At 43.4% G+C, this 19,287-nt stretch overlaps 1 protein-coding gene across 1 annotated transcript; it reads right to left on the bottom strand.

Annotated features, from left to right (window-relative positions):
• Positions 1–476: 476 nt before the first annotated feature.
• On the bottom strand, positions 477–18,125 carry LOC115416870 (AT-rich interactive domain-containing protein 4B-like; the record flags this gene model as incomplete). Its single annotated transcript, XM_030130750.1, is given in 11 exon segments — positions 477–1,651; positions 2,514–2,660; positions 2,962–3,195; positions 3,298–3,408; positions 3,917–5,155; positions 7,011–7,215; positions 8,794–8,878; positions 9,771–9,953; positions 16,752–16,879; positions 16,881–16,970; positions 17,892–18,125. Coding segments are annotated over 11 exon segments (2,826 nt in total), but the record flags the coding sequence as incomplete, so codon positions are not given.
• Between the last annotated feature and the right edge of the window lie 1,162 nt (positions 18,126–19,287).

A 19,287-nucleotide genomic window follows, 5' to 3' on the forward strand; every position in this document is an offset into this window, starting at 1 on the left:
TTAGAACCCGGTCTGACCTGAAGCCCTTAGCCGTCATCAATCAATCCAATTTTATTCATGAAGCTCCAAATCATACTAAAAGTTCTCTCATGACCCTTCACATACAGAGCCGGTCCAAACCAGACTCTGAAGCCAATTTACAGAACCACCAGAATCCTCCAGAACCAAACACCTGGTGGCAGTGGAAGGACAACGTTCCTTTAACAGCAGACACCTGGTCAGACCCAGACTGTGGAGGACGGACGACACAACGGACAGAGTTTGTGTCCAAACTCAAACACTCTGATGGTGTTTGAACTTCTGTTTATTCTGATGTTTGATGAGAATAATGTTGAACGGTTTATTTAAAGGAGGTACTTTTATGTCCTTTTGATCGTGTTAAATAAGAATTAAATTCTGTAAATACAGGAAACTGTTTCATCCATGTTTTGTCTTTTTTTAAAAATCATTTCAATCCTGTAACAACGTCTGGTTCCTTTAACTTGGACAAAAAAAAAAGAACCAGACCTTTATCGGAAAAGTTATAGAATTTGACTTGAACATTTTTCTCATGTTCATAGTTTCATTTTTATTTCAGACCTTCAACCCATTAGTACTGAGTCGAAACACCAGAGAGATTGGACTTCATCCTCTTTTATTGAATGAATGAACTGCAGCCAACAAACATGGAGTCTGTTTCTACCCCTCAGCGGGATGTTTCTACCTCGTGGCAGTTCGTTTGTACCTCGTGGCGGTCCGCTTCTACCTCATGGCAGTTCGTTTCTACCCCGCGCCGGTATGCTTCTACCTCGCAGTGGTCCGTTTCTACCTCATGGCGGTCCGCTTCTACCTCATGATGGTCCACTTCTACCTTGCGGCAGTCCGTTTCTACCTCGCCGTTCCCCAGCTGATCCCGGTCCTGGTGCTTGTGGCTCCAGACTGGACTGGTACAGGACTTCCTGTACTTTCCAACATGTAAAGGCCTTTTGATGAGGGCGGACACAGAAACATGGCGGCGTTACATTGAATTTGCCCTTGATGCCAATGTGGCAGTTCCTCCGATTCCCCATAATGCACTGGTACGTCAAGTGGCGCCGTGTGGATCTATGAGGAAGTTTGACTGGACAGCATCCCTTACCAACTTTATCAAATGGAAACCATTATTGCTTGCAAAAACAATTCTTATAAATGTTCAAATAAGGAGAGCGCAAAAGACTATTTAGGTTTTTGTTTTTTTGATAAATTTCGTCGCGGACACAATCTTCATAAAAGTGCACTTAAGTGCCATTAGCTTGCCAAGGAAACAGTTGTCGATAGAAAATAGTGCTTGTTTGTATTTTTTGTCTCTGGTCTGGTTTTTGTGCCCAGTAGTTACAGTCTGTCGGATGACCTGTCCGTGGTGGTGGGCGGGGCCGGGGCAGGGGCGTGGCCGGGGCGTGGCCGGCCGACCCCTCCCTGCTGGTTAAGTGCTTGGTGCGGGGGCTTCTCGCTGCCGCGTCCTGTCACCTGCATTCCACCGACACTCCCGAGGTCTGAGACGAGGACGAGGACGACACCGGAGGGTCGGCCAGCGTCAGCATGACCGCTGCCGTCAGCGAGGAGGAGGAGGGCGAGGAAGAGGAGGAGGACGAGGAAGAGGAGGAGGACGAGGAGGAGGAGGCGGCCACGGTGCCTGAAGGACAGAAGGAAACACACCCACATTAACAAGGTTTATGAAGCAGAGATGATAAAAACTAGGAATGTGTTTAATGAGTTAAAGCAGAAGAAAACAACAGAAGACAAAACAGACGGTTTGAGCCTCAGTATCAGATGTCCTTTAGTCCAAAGGCGTCATCTGCACAGTGTCAGACTAATGTTAAAACAGTTTTCATACAGTTTGCATTTAACTTTTTTAAAATTTCATTGTATTTTTTTTTTTTTTTACATTTTTTCTATTTCATCAACTTGAGCCATAAACAAAAATACCAAATACTCAATAACTGTCATATTTTTAACCCTTTATTTGAGATGTTTGTAATGGAAACAAACCATATTTTTGATGCAAAAAAAAAAAAAAAAAAAAAAAAAAAGAAAGAAAAAATTCTACATAAAAATTGTATTATTTATTTATTTTTTCCTCCTGTTATGTGTCAGTGATTAACACCAACATTGGTTCATATTATTATTTTTGGTTCTAGGTCAAATGTTAAATGTGTTAGTGTGTATTTTATACTCACTTGGTAGAAGGGTGTTAGTATAGGAATTTAACACTGTTTATTATGGGTTGGTTTCAGTGGATGGATCAGAATTTAAAAAACTTTTGAATTCAACCTAAAACAAACTGTGAAATAATGTGACCTTTAATAACAGGAAGTTTAAGTGTGTTCAATATTCTCACCTGGGTACAGGAAAGTTAAATAATTAGAAAAATATGAAAACATGAAAATGAGGTAAACAAGTTAAATAAAACATCAACGATGCTACAAGATGAAAGTAAAAACAAGAACACGATAAAAGTGAAGAACTTAAATCTATGCCGAATGTTTCAGACTCACTTTCGCGCTCCTTCTTCTTCATGCGTTTCCGCCGCCGGTCGATGGACGCCACCTCCGACTTGAGGGAGAGGTAGTGGTTTCTGATGTCCTGCAGCTTCTCCTGGAGAAACGAGATCCTCTCCAGACTGTTCATCTTCTCCAGATCAGCTGAGGAGGCCCACAGAACAGAAAACCGGATCAGAACTGCATGACCGTCAGAACCATGTGACCATCAGAACCACGTCAACATTATGCAGGGTTAAAACAGGTACGTCAAACTCATTTTTACTTTTTTAAACTAAAACAAAGAGACACATTTGTAGTTATTATTTATAGGTTGTTCTGATCCGCTCCGTCCCACTTGAGATCACTTTGGGCTGAATATGGAACCTGAATAAGTGCTAATATTTTCCAGACTGGATTGGACCTGTGGACCGTATGTTGGACACCCTGGGTTAAAGCCACTCACACATCTGAAAGCTCCACTTGTAGACCCGCGGCGACCGCCCATGGTTCTCCCGGTGCTGGGCGTGGTCGGCGTCACCCTGTTTGTGGTACTTATGGCTGGAGGGCGGAGATCGCCGCGGACACTTGGGCGAAGTCGCCGCCTTCATGTCGGGCGGCGGTGGCGGCAGGTTTTTGGAGGCAGTGGGTTTGGCAGTGCCTTCGACGACTGATTGGTCCTCGCTGTCACTGCTGTTGGCTGCAACAGAAGAAGACGATGACAATGGAGTCAGAGCCTGCCCCCTGCCATCCATCCAGGTGGGTGGAGCCAGGTGGGGATGGGGGGTGGGGCTGAACTCACCTGTTTTCCTGTTCTTTTTGGGAGGCACACCAAGGCTCTTGCGGTTTGGCTTGTGTTTCTTTGAGGCTCCGCCTGCCTGGGATTCTTTCTGACGCTTCTGAGTCACTGATGCTGCGAAGAAACAGCGAACAGACGGTGAAGACGCGTCCAATCATATGTCAAACAGAACAGGAAGTGTCTGTAAACCGTTATTTAACCAGGTCAGTCATTAACAGACCCTCTTCCACCAGAGGAATTTTAAGTTCACCTGATCCTGAAAAACCTGGCTGTGTTTCCACTGAAATTACCCAGTAAAAAACTTCCCCCCGACCCCAAACTTTCCCTGATCAAAATACACACAAAGTGTAGTAAAATACAATAACATATGCGAAAAAGTGTAATAAAATATGCTAAAATATGCAAAACAAATGTAGTAAAATACACTAAAATATGCGAAAATGTAATAAAATACATTAAAATATTCATGTGTCTGTTCAAATGTCTTCAACACTTTTATTAAACATAGAAATTGAAATAAATTGATCAGTTTCAGTGTCTGGAATTGTCTTAATCTTTCATGCTGTTTGTTGAACAGCTGCTCTTGTGTATTTGTGTGTGTGTGTTTGTGTGTGGTTGTTACCTTTGGATTTGTGCTCGCCGTCCTGTTGGCCTCCGCCGCCGCCGCTCAGCTCCAGGCTGCAGTTGCTGCTGCTGTTACAGGATAGGCTAACGTCGAAGGCCTTGGAGGGTGACCCCGCCCCCTCGTCCTGGGGGAGGTCCTGCAGCTCCCCCCCCAGACTCTCCACCTCCACCGTGCTGCTGTCCGTCTCGCTGCGTCCGCCCGCCACCTCCTCGGGGACGGGCCCCGGGGGGAGGGCGGCGGACGGTGGCTCTGAGGGGGGCGGGGCCGGGGGTGTGGAGGGGGGTGGTGACGGCGGCTGCGGTGGGCCCGCGTCCTCCACGGCGCTGCCCCCTCCCAACGGGGACTCGGGTGTAGTGGGGGGCGTGTTCAGGACCGAGTCGCTGCCACTGCTGGGAAACTCCTGCAGTTTGTCGTTGTCCGGCGGCTCCTCGGACGCTGCGTCCTCCGGGCCGGCGTCCACTTCCATGCCGGGCTCCTCCAGACACGAGGGGACAGGGGGAGGTGGCGAGTTGGCCGCCTCAGTGTCCGAGTCGGAGAACAGCTCCTTCAGAGTCTTTTTGGGCCACTGGGCCTGGATGCTGGACCACACGTCCTTTTGGCCTTTGGTGCGCACGGCGGGCCGCTCCTCACCGTTGCCCGCCGCCTTCGCCCTCTTCTCTGGGATTTCCCAGAAGCCCCCCTGTCGGGCCGCTTTGCTCTTCTCCTTCATGCCGTTGTACTTCTTGGAGGGGGCGCCTTTGGTTTTTGGGCGGCTGCGTTCACCGTCTTCGGGTTGCGCCTCCGTGAGCGCCGCCCCCTCCTCGTCGGAGCTGCTGCTGGACGACGCCCTGCTCTCCTCTCCGGCTCCGCCCCCTCTTTCCTCCTGTTTCCTTGGCGACCCTCCGGGTAGCCAGTCTGCGCTCCTGGTGTTGCGGGCCTTGGCCTTGGGCGGACCCTTTGCCATCCGCTCCACCGCACCCTCAGACTTCCTCTTCCTCACTCCGGCCTCTGACTCCGCCTCAGTTTGGCTTTTGCGTTTCGCCGTGGCGTCGGCATTGTCCGAGCTCACCGGCTCCTGGTTCTTTCCGGAGGCTGGGGGGGGTTTGGTGGCTTCTGGGGAAGGCCCGCCGTCCCAGCGCTCTGACGCCAGGGGAGGATCTGTGGGAGGTTTCCGGAGGCGGGCGCCAGGGCGGTCTTCATCGTTCTGGTCTCCATCCTCATCCTCATGTTCGCTTTCATCTGTGGACATTTCAGATGCTGAGGACGAAACGAAATCAGCGTCAAGAAGGAAAAAAAAAAAACGCGACATAAAACAATCAAATTGGTCATCTGAGATTTTACAGAAAACTGAAACTAAAACTGAGATTAAAACTAACATTTAGAGGTTTAGCATTAACTCAAAAAACATTAAAACACACAGGGTGGGGAAGCAAAATTTACAATATTTTGAGGCAGGGATTGAAAGACAGTGTATGACCAATTAGTTTATTGAAAGTCATGAGAATTTATTTGCCACAAGAAAATGTCCATAATAGAAAATGTTTTTATTCTATGTGTCCTCCTTCTTTCTCAATAACTGCCTTCACACGCTTCCTGAAACTTGCGCAAGTGTTCCTCAAATATTCAGGTGACAACTTCTCCCATTCTTCTTTAATAGTATCTTCCAGACTTTCTCGTAATAGTTTTGCTCATAGTCATTCTCTTCTTTCCATTATAAACAGTCTTTATGGACACTCCAACTATTTTTGAAATCTCCTTTGGTGTGACGAGTGCATTCAGCAAATCACACACTCTTTGACGTTTGCTTTCCTGATTACTCATATGGGCAAAAGTTTCTGAAAAGGTATGGATAATAGTGTTAGGTATGATTATGACATCAGTATATGTTTGGTTTCAAAACAATTGACGTAGTGCCTGCTGAGAAAAAACAACTAAATGTTCATTGTACAATTTGCTTCCTCACCCTGTAGAAACATTAACATTAAATAAAAACTAAACTAAAACATTAAAACAAAATAAAAACTAAACTAAAAATTAAAACTAAATAAAAACTGAAACATTAAAACTATCACTTAGATCTGAACAATGTAAACTAATGATTATTTTTATTGTCAATTCATTTGTTGATTATTTCAATATTATTTTCAAGTGTATTTTAAACATGTTTGATGTTCCAGACACTCAGTCACATTTACTCTCTTCTTTTTTACTCAAACTGATCAGTAATTTACAAAATCATTCTTGTTTCATTTAACAGTCAAGAGTAAATCAATGCAGCATCAAATCAAAATAAAACCTAAAGATTTTTCAGCTTCAATCAACACCTGAAAACATTAAAATAAGTAAAAATTAAACTATAACTTAGAGCTGAATGATATAAACTAACAATTATTTTCATTTTCCATTTATCTGTCGATTAGATTTTCAATTATTTGCTGAATCCAAAGACGTTCTATTAAAATCTTATTCAAACTGATTAATAATTATCAAAAGTTCTCAATTAACTTAACATTACAGCAGCTTTAAAACAAAATTAAACCGAAAAATGAAACATTTCACATGATGTAATAATTATTATGATGTAAAGTTATTGATAATCAAACTGATCTGAGAAAAATTTTACCAATATTCAGCCAGTTTATCATTTCCAAATGTTCATTCTAACGTACAGATACAGTGGATCTACAAATAAACACAACATTTAATAACAGACAGAATATTGGTACAAATACACTGATTTATATTCACACAGTTCAGGTTGTTCATATTATTAAAAGGATTGTTTGTGAATGTAAACATTTTCATGTAGTTTTACTGTTTTACACTAAATCAAAGAGATAAATTAGTATTTATTATTTGTGGGTTATTCTGTTATTTTTTTTTTCCTGGTTCTGATCCGCTTTAGATCATATTGGTCTGAGTGTGGATCCTGAACCCTCATGTCTTCAGTGTTATTTTTGCATTTCATGGGCCTGATCAGACCCTGTGGGCACCAGTTTTGGCCCACGGGCCCCATGTCCTAGATCTGTAAAGCCTGAAAACAAAAGCCAAACTGACATATGAGCACAGTCAGATACTACAAGTGGAGTGGCCGAGGACCAGGTGGGTCTACCTTGCAGTCCATTGAGGATAGAGGTAATTTCTATAGACTTGACTGGAGACTCAGTCCCTTTGTCCTCACCCTCGTCCATCTTGGAAAACACATCCTGACTCAGGCCGCACTTGGAGCGTGGGACGCGGTTGGCGTTGGATGGCGGGCTGAGGACGTCCCGGTCGTTGAGTCTGTCCAACCGCTCGCGCTCCCTCTCCGCTTTGTTCTGTGGGGACGTAAACACAGGGGTCAGCTGATCTGGTCACATGACCTTAACCCTTTAGAGACAACCATTAGAAAAGGACATGTACAGTTATTTATGTAATTTTTACAATAAAATTGTCAGAAAATGTCCTTTTAAGCTATTCTTTTTCAGGAAGAACTTTCAGTATATGTCCATTAACCCTTTTAAGATGAAGTGCGGACATTCATATTACCCAAACTCCTGAACCAGTGTCACTGTGGACTAATTTTAAACAGCAGAAAGCTGAGATTCAGAGATTTAATTAATATTAATATATAGAAGAAACTGGAACATGGACACAGAATGATCAAGACTTTATTATACTCTATCTATCTATCTATCTATCTATCTATCTATCTATCTATCTATCTATCTATCTATCTATCTATCTATCTATCTATCTACATATAAACAATAAGGCCACATTGCCATGGTGTCAAATTTCCTGTGCAGAAACAGACATGTCAGCTTAGAGGTTATTCAACTGAAAATGATGAAAATGACCCTGGAATTTACCAAGAAAGAAAAGACAGTAAAGGAATGAACTGGATCAGAGGATCTGGAACCTGTGGTTCCCCTCGGGTCAATGTGAAAGTTACCCCGCCCCCAGAGGGGAGACAAGGGCTACTGCAGTGGTTCCAACCTCTTTTTTTTTTTTTTTAATCTTTACCCCATTTTAACATCACAAATTTCTGGCGATCCCAGACATTCAAAACAGACTTTTTTTTGTTGCTAAAATTAAGTTGTTTTTGATCATGTAATAGTTTTCTACCCTCTGTTTCAAATCCAGGTTAATTTTAGAGGACATTTAGTCTATATAATGTATATTATTGTGGACGGAGGCAGTAAAGCCAGGTGTAGATTACTGCACAAAGGGAGAATTGGATTTTCCTTGGTCAGGATATGTACAGTCAGTCCAGCTTGGATTTACAAGGCTGACAATTAATACTGAACAAACAAGAACTGAAACTATGAATTATGAAAGAGCTGCAGCATCTGAAACCGACCACAATGAACATTTGACAGATAAACAGAACCACAGTGCTGCAGTTTCACAACCACAGTTTGTCTGATATGGATTGGGATTGACTCTGTCAACTCACCATATCTATTTTTTATTAGTATGTTGTTTTTTTTTAATCAATTACTAGAAATTTCAGGTGACCCCATGTGGGGTCCTGATCCCAAGTTTGAAAAACACTTCAAACTTGTCACATATATAGAGACAACTGATATGCTGACATCAGCACACACATGGCAGAACACACCAGTAGAACACTCCAAAACTGCACTATCACTATTATATACAATTATTTACTATAATTCACCACTAAAACGCTGATAAAAATCCTAATAAAAATCCTAATAAAAATCTTCCCTCTCTCTCTCACCGACTACACTCTGCCACTCTTGGCTCCACCCACTTCCACCCCTCCCCCTCAGCCAATGCAGACCTCTACCCTAATGTGTTCTAGACCAATAGAAAGAACCCAATCTCACCTAAAAGATGGCTTAAAAAAAAAAAAAAATTAAGAAAAAAAAAAACAGTCTGGGCTTTACCTTTATTTTTTTGCGATGCTTTATTTTTGGTACGTTCTTATTCGCCGGACGGACGATCTTGTCTGCTTTGATCCACTCGTCGTATCTACAAGGCAAGGACAGAGACAGGACGATTTGACGATCGGTATCCGGGCAGAAGTTTGGAGTAAATAAGCAGATGTCAATCAATAATCTCTCACACCATCACACAGACACCTCTACTGTCTGAACCCAATAAGCCTCAACAGCAAAGGAGGAAATGACAAACCCTTACGATGAAGAAAGAAACAATATTAACACCGACCACCACACAAATCATATTCAACAGAGTTCCCACGGTGCCGAGGGAGGAGCTGAACTTGGGTCGAATGAGGAGGAAAATGAACAGTTTCACGACGTCACACACGACAGACACAATGCAGAACATCCCTCAGTCCTGATAGAGTGCTAGAGGACCACACAACGACAGTGACGATGAGATGCTGGAGCTGCTCGTTGACCTCATGGTGCCCTAACACTCTACTGAACACTGCCTGACCCGCTGGGGAGGGGGGAGGAGGGGGGAGAGGGGGGAAGGGGGCCACAGGTACAGGCTGGCCTTCACTCAAACACAGGGGGTGGGAGGGGGGCGCTACACTGGGGACAATAGAATGGGTGGAACTGCTGCTTTGGCCGAATTGGTTGGATGTCGGTCTGTCTGTGAGGGAGGGGAGAGGGCGGGGCTTCTGCTGGGGGACAGGGGACAGACAGACAGACAGACAGACGGGGGGGGGGGGTTGACAAAGCTGAAGAATGATCCGCATCGACCCGGTACCAGACCATGGCGCTGGATCAAATGGATTGTGAGGGAGGGGGGGAAAAAAGGGATGTATTTGTTAAGAAGTGGGAGTGGCCCAGGTAAAGGCCACACCTCCCGAGCTGAATTCAAGGTTAAGAGATGTCTTTTAGTTTCAGGGTGAATATAGACGTTAGGTGGATCTCCCCAGGTCCTGTCTTACCTGACGTTCCAGCCACAGTAGTGCACCAGGTAGAGCACCTCTCCCCCCTCCACGTCTGCCTCTTTCACAGTGGCCTCGTACGTCTTCAGATTGCGGCCTCGCCCATACCTCACCTGCACCTTCATCCCCGGGGGGTAACACTCAAACTCTTCCCCTTCCTCCCCCTCCTGACTGCTGTCATCCCTGCAAGAAAAACAGTTCAGCACTTCCTGGCCCTAGGCTGCCCGTTGAAGCCCTGCCCACGACCACACCCACCCGCCCGCCCGCCCCGCCTCTCTAACCACCTGCGCTAAGTTAACACCCTCCACCCTCACCTGCGCTAACAGGTGAACTGTGAACACACTAACTCTAGTCCAGGTAGAACTACAACAGAACATGAGTGTTTTACAACATGTACATCATCTGTGAAACAGTCGCTGTTCTAACCCTACGGTCACACCACACACGGGGGGGGGGGGGGGGGGGGGGGGGGGGTCACACTCACACTGAACACACAGCCACAGGGGGTACAGAGGAGCACGGAGGGGGTGCAGAGAGCCAGGACAGTCAGTAGGTGGATTAGGCGGGGGGGGGGGGGGGGGGGGGGCGCAGGGGTCAGGTTAGCAACGGCAAAGCACAACGTCGGCAGGAAGCGCAGCAACGTAAAGCAGAGAGACTACAGAGGCCTGGACCCAGACCTGGACCTCGACTGAGAACCCAGACTGAGACCCGGACCAAGGAGACACAGCAACCAGGTCCTGGACCGAGACCCAGGCCTGGACTCAGAACACGGACCCCAACCTGGACTCAGAACCCAGACTGAGACCCAGACCCGGACTCAGAACACGGACCCCAACCTGGACTCAGAACACGGACTGAGACCAGACCCAGACCCATCTGTCCTGGACAGAGAACCAGACCTTGACTCAGAACCTGGGCCAAGACCCAGAACATGGAGACAGCAACCAGGTCCGGAACCTGTCTGTCCTGGCCCAGATCCGGACTCAGAACCTGGACTGAAACCCAGACCAAGGAAACACTGCAACCAGGTCCTGGACCGAGACCCCCAACCTGGACCTAGATCCAAAACCCGGACTGAGACCCGTAATCGCCATCTCTCACTGGTCCGGGTCTCAGTGCAGGACTTGTCTGTCCTGGACAGAGACCCAGAGCCAGACCTGGACTCAGAACCTAGGCCAAGACCTGGAACAAGGACACATAGCCACCAGGTCCTAAACCCAGACCTGAACCCAGACCTGTACTCACAAAGTGGACCTGGACCTAGGCCTGAAGAGATGGCAAGGCCTGACTGATGCCACCGCAGATGGACCGACTCAGAACCAGGTCCTGGACTGAGACCCAGAAGAGGCCTGAGACCTGCACCAAGGCAGAGACCTGATCATGAACTGAGACTCAGAACCTGGACCGAGACATGGACCAAGACCTGGTCCTAGACTTGAAACCTGGACCTGATTTGAGACTGGGACCCATACCATGACCTGAACTTGGACCGAGATTTGGACCTGGACTCGAGACCCAGAGTGACACCCCGACCGGGAACAGGATCCAGACCTGGACTGAGACCATCATGGCCTTAAAACCAAGTGCCAGTCCAAGACCAGGACCTAGGCCCAGACTCCAGACCTGGGTCCTGGGTTCTGCAGCTGAACTCAGAACCAATGAAAAACAACTGAACCAGGTTTAACATAAAACTATATGAAACTCATTAAAAATGACTTCCGTGCACTTTTCAACCCTCAGTGATTAAACCAACATCAAAACACAAACACTTTATTCTGAAGGTGCACATTCTCCATTAACTATGAACCATCTCAGATATTAATCAGATACACATTAAATCTTCGTTATTTAAAATTAAACACTAATTACAACTCAAATAAAATAATTTTCTTCACATTATTTTTTTTAATATCTTCTACAATAAAAACTCTCCATAAATAACAGCTTCACCACATATGATCATAAAGCAGGAATTAAAACGTTATTCAGTTATTACTTATTATTTGATCTCGTTACAAATGTTAGGACTCGTATGATGGAACAATACTGACAATTACTGTGATATAATGTAATATTATGATCATTATCACGATCGTAATAACCTATAATAATGACAACTCCAACATTTTCCCTGTTTTAGTGTAAAAAAAAAAAGCTAAATTTCATGAAAATGTTTACATTTACAAACTATCTTTTCACAAAAAATGTGAATAACTGAACAAATATAAACAACCTGAACAGTCTTAATACAAATCAGTGTATTTGTACCAATATTCTGTCTGTTATTACATGTTGTGTGTATTTGTAGATCCACTGCATCTGTACATTAGAATGAAGATGTGGAAATGATAAACTGAGGCTGAATATTGATAAAATTACACTTATTTTCTTTTTAACAAATTTCAGGTTATTTTTTTGTTAAAGGACAGTTTGTGAATGTAAACAATTTTCAAAATTTATTTTAACTTTATTTCACTAAAACAAATGGGAAAATGTGTAGTCATTATTTCTAGGTTATGTTATATTATTATTTTATTGGTTCGACTCACTTCAGATCATATTGGTTTGAACCTGAACTTAAATGACTTCAACATCCAAGGTTTAGAATTTATCAAATATGTTCATGCAGAAAAAGGCATTAATTAACGGGTTTTTGATTAAATCTGCCTTTTATGGAATTATATTTGTGCCAGTTTCTTGAGCGAGCAATGATAGATTCTGAGCACACAATTAGAGATTTTGAGCACATAAAAATATATTTTGCAAGCATATCAATTATATTTCAAGAAGAAATTATGCTTGAGCAAACAAAAATCGATATTGTGCTCCATAAATGCGTTTGCATGTTAGTTTTACTCATAATGTTCTCTCACAAATTCTTTCCATAGCGCACAAAAAGACAGCTGCACTTGCTCACTTTCCCCTTCCCTCTCTCGCTCAACCTCCCTCTCCCTGCGCGCTCAGGTTGTCGTGTCCGCATGCTCAACTTGACACACACACGTTACAATTGTGCCACAATACCAACCAATCGGAGAGCTTGCGGAAGTACACTCTGATTGGCTGTTTGCTCTCCAATTAGCTCGCTAGTTACATTTACCTGAGACAATAATCATAATAATAATAAATACTGACTGAAGTTTGTGTTGAATCAATTCTCCTCTTCCGATCCATGTCTGTCTCATCGAGCGCTTTTTTTTCGGGTAAATGTAACTAGTGAGCTAATTGGAGAGTGAACAGCCAATCAAGAGTGTACTTCCACAAGCTCTCCGATTGGTTGGTTTTGTGGCACAATTGTAACGTGTGTGTCAAGTTGAGCGTGTGGACACGACAACCTGAGCGCGCAGGGAGAGGGAGGTGAGCGAGGGAGGGAAGGGGAAAGTGAGCGAGTGCAGCGGTCTGTTTGTGCGCCATGGAAAGAATTTGTGAGAGAACATTATGAGTAAAACTAACATGCAAATGCATTTATGGAGCACAATATCAATTTTTGTTTTGCTCAAGCGTGATTTCTTTTTGAAATATAATTGATGTGCTTGCAAAATATATTTTATGTGCTCAAAATCTCTAATTGTGTGCTCAGAATCTATCATTGCTCACTCAAGAAGCTGGCACAAATATAATTCTATACCTTTAATTTAAATGTACTTCACTAGTTGATGTTGAACATGTGCACATTCTTATAAAGTGCTAACAACAACAACACCACCACCACTCTCTGAAACAGAAACTCAAATGTCCAGTCGAACCAACCTGAGACTGGATTTAATGAAAATTACTCATAGGTTCTAAACTTTTCTACAGAACCGTTTAACTTCCTCCAGATCCAGATCAGACCTGGTCCTGATCCATCAGATCCACCTGAGGGTCTAACTGTAACTCCACACACTGCAACGACCTCTGACCCCGACCTCAGAGTCCACCAGCACCGCAGAGGCCCACAAACGCCACAGAGACCGAATCAGAGCATCAGCAGAACCAACTACATGTGGACTGGACCCATCTACTGGTTCTACTGGTCCCACAGATTCCAACACAAAGAAAGGGGTGTTTATCCAACAGCCTCAGACCTGGAGAACCCAGAGAACCCATCAGAATGTTTCTGCCTCTGAAGCTTCATCTAGTGAACGAATGCATCGGTGACAACACTGGAGGGCTGGGAGATAGAACCAACGCAAACGGGTCAGAACCCTAATACATAAAAAAAATAAATAAATACTCCAGTGTCCCTGTCCGTCAGTGTCTGTTCTCTGTGGATCAGAACCAGTTGAATGTGTGAGGTTGTCAGGTTCTGTTCTATATTCCAGTCCTGTGGTCTGGATGCAGATCAATCTAACAATAGAAGTGGGCGGGGACTTTCACTGGAGGAGAACTCATCTCATCCAATCACAGTCCATAAATGACTTCTATCAGTGATCAATAGGAACTAGACTGATATCTGGAACAATTTACATGTTCTAAACCAGGGGTCGGCAACCCGCGGCTCTTTCATCCTTATGTTGCGGCTCTGCGTGGCTTGGGAAAATAAATAATAAGTGTCCGATTGAAGTATATGTTATTTGTCTCAAAAATGTGTATCATGTCTTCTTATTAAGTCAAAGTTTTTAACTTCTTTCTTCAGACCTTGTGCAATTTTGGTGATCAGCACTCGCCTTCTTCAGAGACGTTTGACAGCACTTGACGTGTCAGCCGGCAGCCGGCATGCGCGGAATGCCCTGCGACACCAAAACTGCACAATATCTGAACAAAGTATTTTATTTGTGTTTGTTCGTTTGTTTAATTGTAGTTGTAAATTGTAAGATTATTGTGATCTCGAAATATTAAAATCAAATTATATATATATATATAATATATATATATATATATATATATATATATATATATATATATATAGTATTATTTTTCGTCGCTCAAAATATGCGTCACACTCTCCGGCAGCCCGCCAAAACACCGTACATTATCGAGACTTTCAACCCCAGGTAGGCCAAGTATGGAGAAATCTAAGAAAAGAAAAATATCTGAAGAAAATAGAACATTTAATGATGCCAGGTGCCATGGCACGACCAAGGTTCCGCGGCACCTCGGGGCCAACGCTAGGTGCCGTGGCACTGCAGTGCTACGGCTCAGTGCCAGGTGCCAATGGCACCGCAGTACCAGGCTCGGTGCCGGGTGCCGTTGCACTGCAGTGCCACTGCTCGGTGTCAGGTGCCATGGCACCGCGGTGCCACAACTGGGTGCCACCAGTGCCGCGGTACCCCCGGCACCTCGAGCCGACGCACCACCGCGGTGCTACGGCACCTGGGCACCGAGCCATGGTACGGCGGTGCAACGGCACCTAGCGTTGGCCCCGAGGTGCGCCGCGGCACCAAGCTGTGGTACCGGTAAAATTGTTGTATAAGCCGCGTCGGAGTATAAGCCGCAGGTGTTTAAAGTGTGGGAAAAAGTAGTGGCTTATAGTCCGGAATTTACGGTATATATAGGCTAACATCTTCATTTTCAGATGTCAAAAAGTGTTTGCGGCTCCCAGTGTTGTCTTTTCCATGGAAACCGGGTCGAAATGGCTCTTTGAGTGTTAAAGGTTGCCGACCCCTGTTCTAAACCATCAAAAATATCGACCAGTAGAAGGAAAGACACATTTTTAATATTTCAAAAACTTGTCCAAAATTAAAATTTTTACACCACCCTGAAGGGGAGGCAAGAGCTATTTTTTTTTGGTTCAGTTTGTTTGTTTACTTGTTAACACTTTAACAGCAAAACTATAGGTGAATTCAGACCACATTGGGTTTATACTTTGCCAGTGACCCAGAATAGATGTGATTACATTTTGGGAAAAGTAGGTCAAAGTTAAAATGTTCATGATTTTTTAAAATCTTCCTGCTTTACTTATAATGGGCGAAATATGTGTGAGGGGCGGGGCTTGTTGTGCCTGGCACCACTTGTTTAAAACTGTGAACAAACTTTAGTAGACATTGTCCCAAGGAAGATACATATACATTTGAAATGAATCTAATTGATAGTTTTGGAGAGGACTGTTGAACTGTAGACACTGGTGACTTTGAGTTTTACCTTAAAGGTCAAAGGTCATGGACTCAAATGACAGTCCATATATGACTTCCTATCAGTGATCAATAGTATCTATATTGGTATCAGTAACTACTTACACGTTATAAACCATCAAATATGGACCATTAGAAAGAACGGCACATTTTAATATTTGAAAAATTCATTAAAAAATTCTAACACCCCCCTCCCCCCCCCAAATTTCTCTAAATGTGACGAAACTTTTTAGGACATGTCCAAAGAATGATTAACATTAAAAAAAAAAAAAAAGAATCTGACCAGTAATTTCATCAGAGAAGATGTTTGAAGAAATGGATAATGAAGGCAAAGATGCCGACGAAGACACGCCTTCACAACAGCTCACAGCCCATTGGTTGGTGAGATAAAAAATTAAGAAAATAAGCCATATAACACTGACTTTAACCTCATCAGGAGTCAAACCTCAGGCTTTAACCTGTGATCCACTCATGCTGCGTTGGTCGGAGCGCCCTCTGGTGGACGCCGCTGTATCACCCAGCCCTTCCACACTCACACATGGAACATTTAATAAAGCTCAACATGACAGAAGAGACAGAGACAGATCAGAGAGAGGACAAGAAGCGCTGCTCGAAAACAGGAAGTGCAGGATGAAGAAGAGCACAGCCAAACGCAGAGCGCCGCACGCCGGTGAGGGGCGGGGCAAGCTCTGTGATGGATGCGTCTCGTCCGCTGATGCCCAATAAGCAACGAGGAAATCATAAGAGCAGAGGGAGGAGCTGATTAGGAGAGGAGGTGGTCTGTCCTCTGGTTAGAAGAAGGAGCTGGACTGTGGTGGGCGGGGTTTAGTGCTGGGGGGGGTTCTATGTCTTATCTGCTCATAACGGGGGCGGGTTTGTCTTTACATGTCTGATTGAACATCGTGGAGGACCAGCCTTTCACGCCACCTACCCAGAGTTCCCCTTGCTCTCCGGCTCCTCCTCGGTCTCCTGCTTCAGGTTCTCGGCACCGAGTCGAGCTGTCGACGAGCCTTCGTCGGCGTCCGCCTTATGGGGGCCATCCTCTTCCTCCTCCTCTTCTTTCATCCTCGTTGTCGTTTCCCGTTTCCTTTTCTTCGGGTTTTGGCAATTCAGTCTCTGTTTTGCTGTGCATAACGTCAGGTTTCTCCTCCTGGAAACAGTTCACAGGAAGTTAAAAAAACAAAAAAAAAACAAAACAAAAACAGTTGTTTTATTTTATACATATTTAGCAAATATTCAGATGTTTAACTGATTTTAATCAATATGTGAGTCTGTTTACATCCACACTAATGTTACGACCAGTATCTGATCTGTGGAGTTATCAGATTATTATTGATCATTAGTCTGTGTTTCATTATGTTGAGAATGGGATCCCTCAGGGCACTGTCTTAGGCCCCTTCATTTATATGTTTACATTAATGTATTTTCAGATGAAAGTCTACAGATCATGAACCTGATCATGCAAACAGTCTAATCTGGTCTGTTTGATCAGATAACAGCAGTAATCTGATTAGAATCAATCAGATTAACACACCTGGATTTGTCCCAGTCCTCCCATGTCTTCATGCATGTAAACAGGTTCATCTGATTTAGTTCAGTTACATCTGAACATGTGGCAAAACTATTAAATCAGAGAAAACAGAAGTGACGTAGAAGACGATAACAGGAAGTTGGATTCTCATTTTTGTTTTGTTTCCACTTTTCATCGTCTTTCCTCTTGTTTCTGGCTCATTTTCGTTGCCAAATTTTTGTTTTCTTGATCTGATTTTCATTTAGTTTATTTTTTCCTGCTCTAGAGGACTGAATCTATGGTCAGAGGGGGTTAATTACAGTAGTTTTCCCAAAACTTCTGACAGTTTTACTTCATTTTTTGACTTTTCTGTCTGCGTTTAATGTGTCATATTCTTGTCACATTATCTATTTAGTTCAATCTTCATCTTAAAGTCACTACAGCTGGAGTCAAAGCACAATAATGTACCATTCAGATGTTCAGGGAGCAGAAACAAAGTGTAGAAACTGTAAATGTGATGTTTTGTTTTCCACCGCTGTCAGACTGTCGTGTCGTGTTCACCTTGCAGACTGTGGACGGCGCCGGACTCGGCTCCACGTCCACCTGGACCTTCTTCTCCTCCGGCCCAGATGTGGCCCCGGTGCCTCCAGCCTCGGCATTGGGCTTCACCTCCCCCTTAGGCGCCTGTTTCAGAGGGAGGTCCATCCTGAAGGTGATGGCGGTGGAGGTGCAGTACTCTTCAAAACCGTACAAGTACCTGCAGGAAACACACTCCCATAGGTCACAAACACACACCTGAATGGACAAACACACACCTGAATGGACAAAAACAGCCTGAAACGCACAAACTGGAAGAAGACGTCTGTGCTTCCATCAACAGACACTTTATCATGAAAACACAGATTCCTGGTGTGCTTCTGCAGGTTTAACATCATTTAGTCTCACTGTCAATCATTTCTGGACTCTTTGTTGAAATATTTATTTATTTATTGTGACTTCCAGATCATTAGTCTAATTCCAAAGAGACAAAGTGAAAATAAAACAAACCCTGGTTCAGACTCAGTGTAAAAATACCTTTATATGTTCAGGTCGATAGATTCAAGTTTCTAATAAAGTCAAAACTCATACAATTCTGTTTTATGTGCTTTTTCCTGTAACTAATAATATTATATCAGCTGCTAAAATCCTACTAATATTCAACCATTATATAATTCAATAAAAAACAGTTTCACCAGAAAGCAGTGATTAAGATGGGACTGAACCATAGGACTGAGTGATGTGGAAAAAAATGATATCACAATTTTTTTTTTCATATCAGATGATATCAATATGTATCACGATATAAATCAAATCACTATTTTTGTCCAGCTTAAATTTTCTGTTCTCATAAATTAGTTGTGAAGACATCAGAAGTTTATTTTTGATTTAAATATGATTTTTTATCTGTCAGAGGTTGAACATGACAGATGTGCTGAAGAACATGATCCAACCATTTAAACAAATAAGCAACAATATATCGTTTGGTGACACTATATAGACCTATTTAAATACAGATGTACGTCATATTATATTTTCTAATCTGTGTATGATATTTGCCCAATCTGAGTGATGCAGTGTGTGCAGAAAGGGTTCATGGTGTGTCAGATAAATCTGATGCCATTTCACTGAGTAGAAGCAAAGTTATTGACTGTTTTTTTTTTTTTTTTGTTCAAAGTGTTTTTTTATATCGAGTCACAGAAAAATATAATAGTCATTGTTTTTTTTGTTTTTAAACCCAAACCCATGAACATTCCCACCCTGTTGCACCAAAAAAAAAAAAAAATTGGACAATAACAATAATAAATAAATAAGGAATACAGATTAGTCACAGACTTGTATTAATAAGACTATTGTGGAATAAGTGAGGGATCAACCTTTTTTATGTGATTTAGAACAGGTTGCCAGGTATGCTTAAAAA

Source organism: Sphaeramia orbicularis, unplaced genomic scaffold (assembly GCF_902148855.1).
Source record: "Sphaeramia orbicularis unplaced genomic scaffold, fSphaOr1.1, whole genome shotgun sequence".
Taxonomy (NCBI): Eukaryota; Metazoa; Chordata; class Actinopteri; order Kurtiformes; family Apogonidae; genus Sphaeramia; species Sphaeramia orbicularis.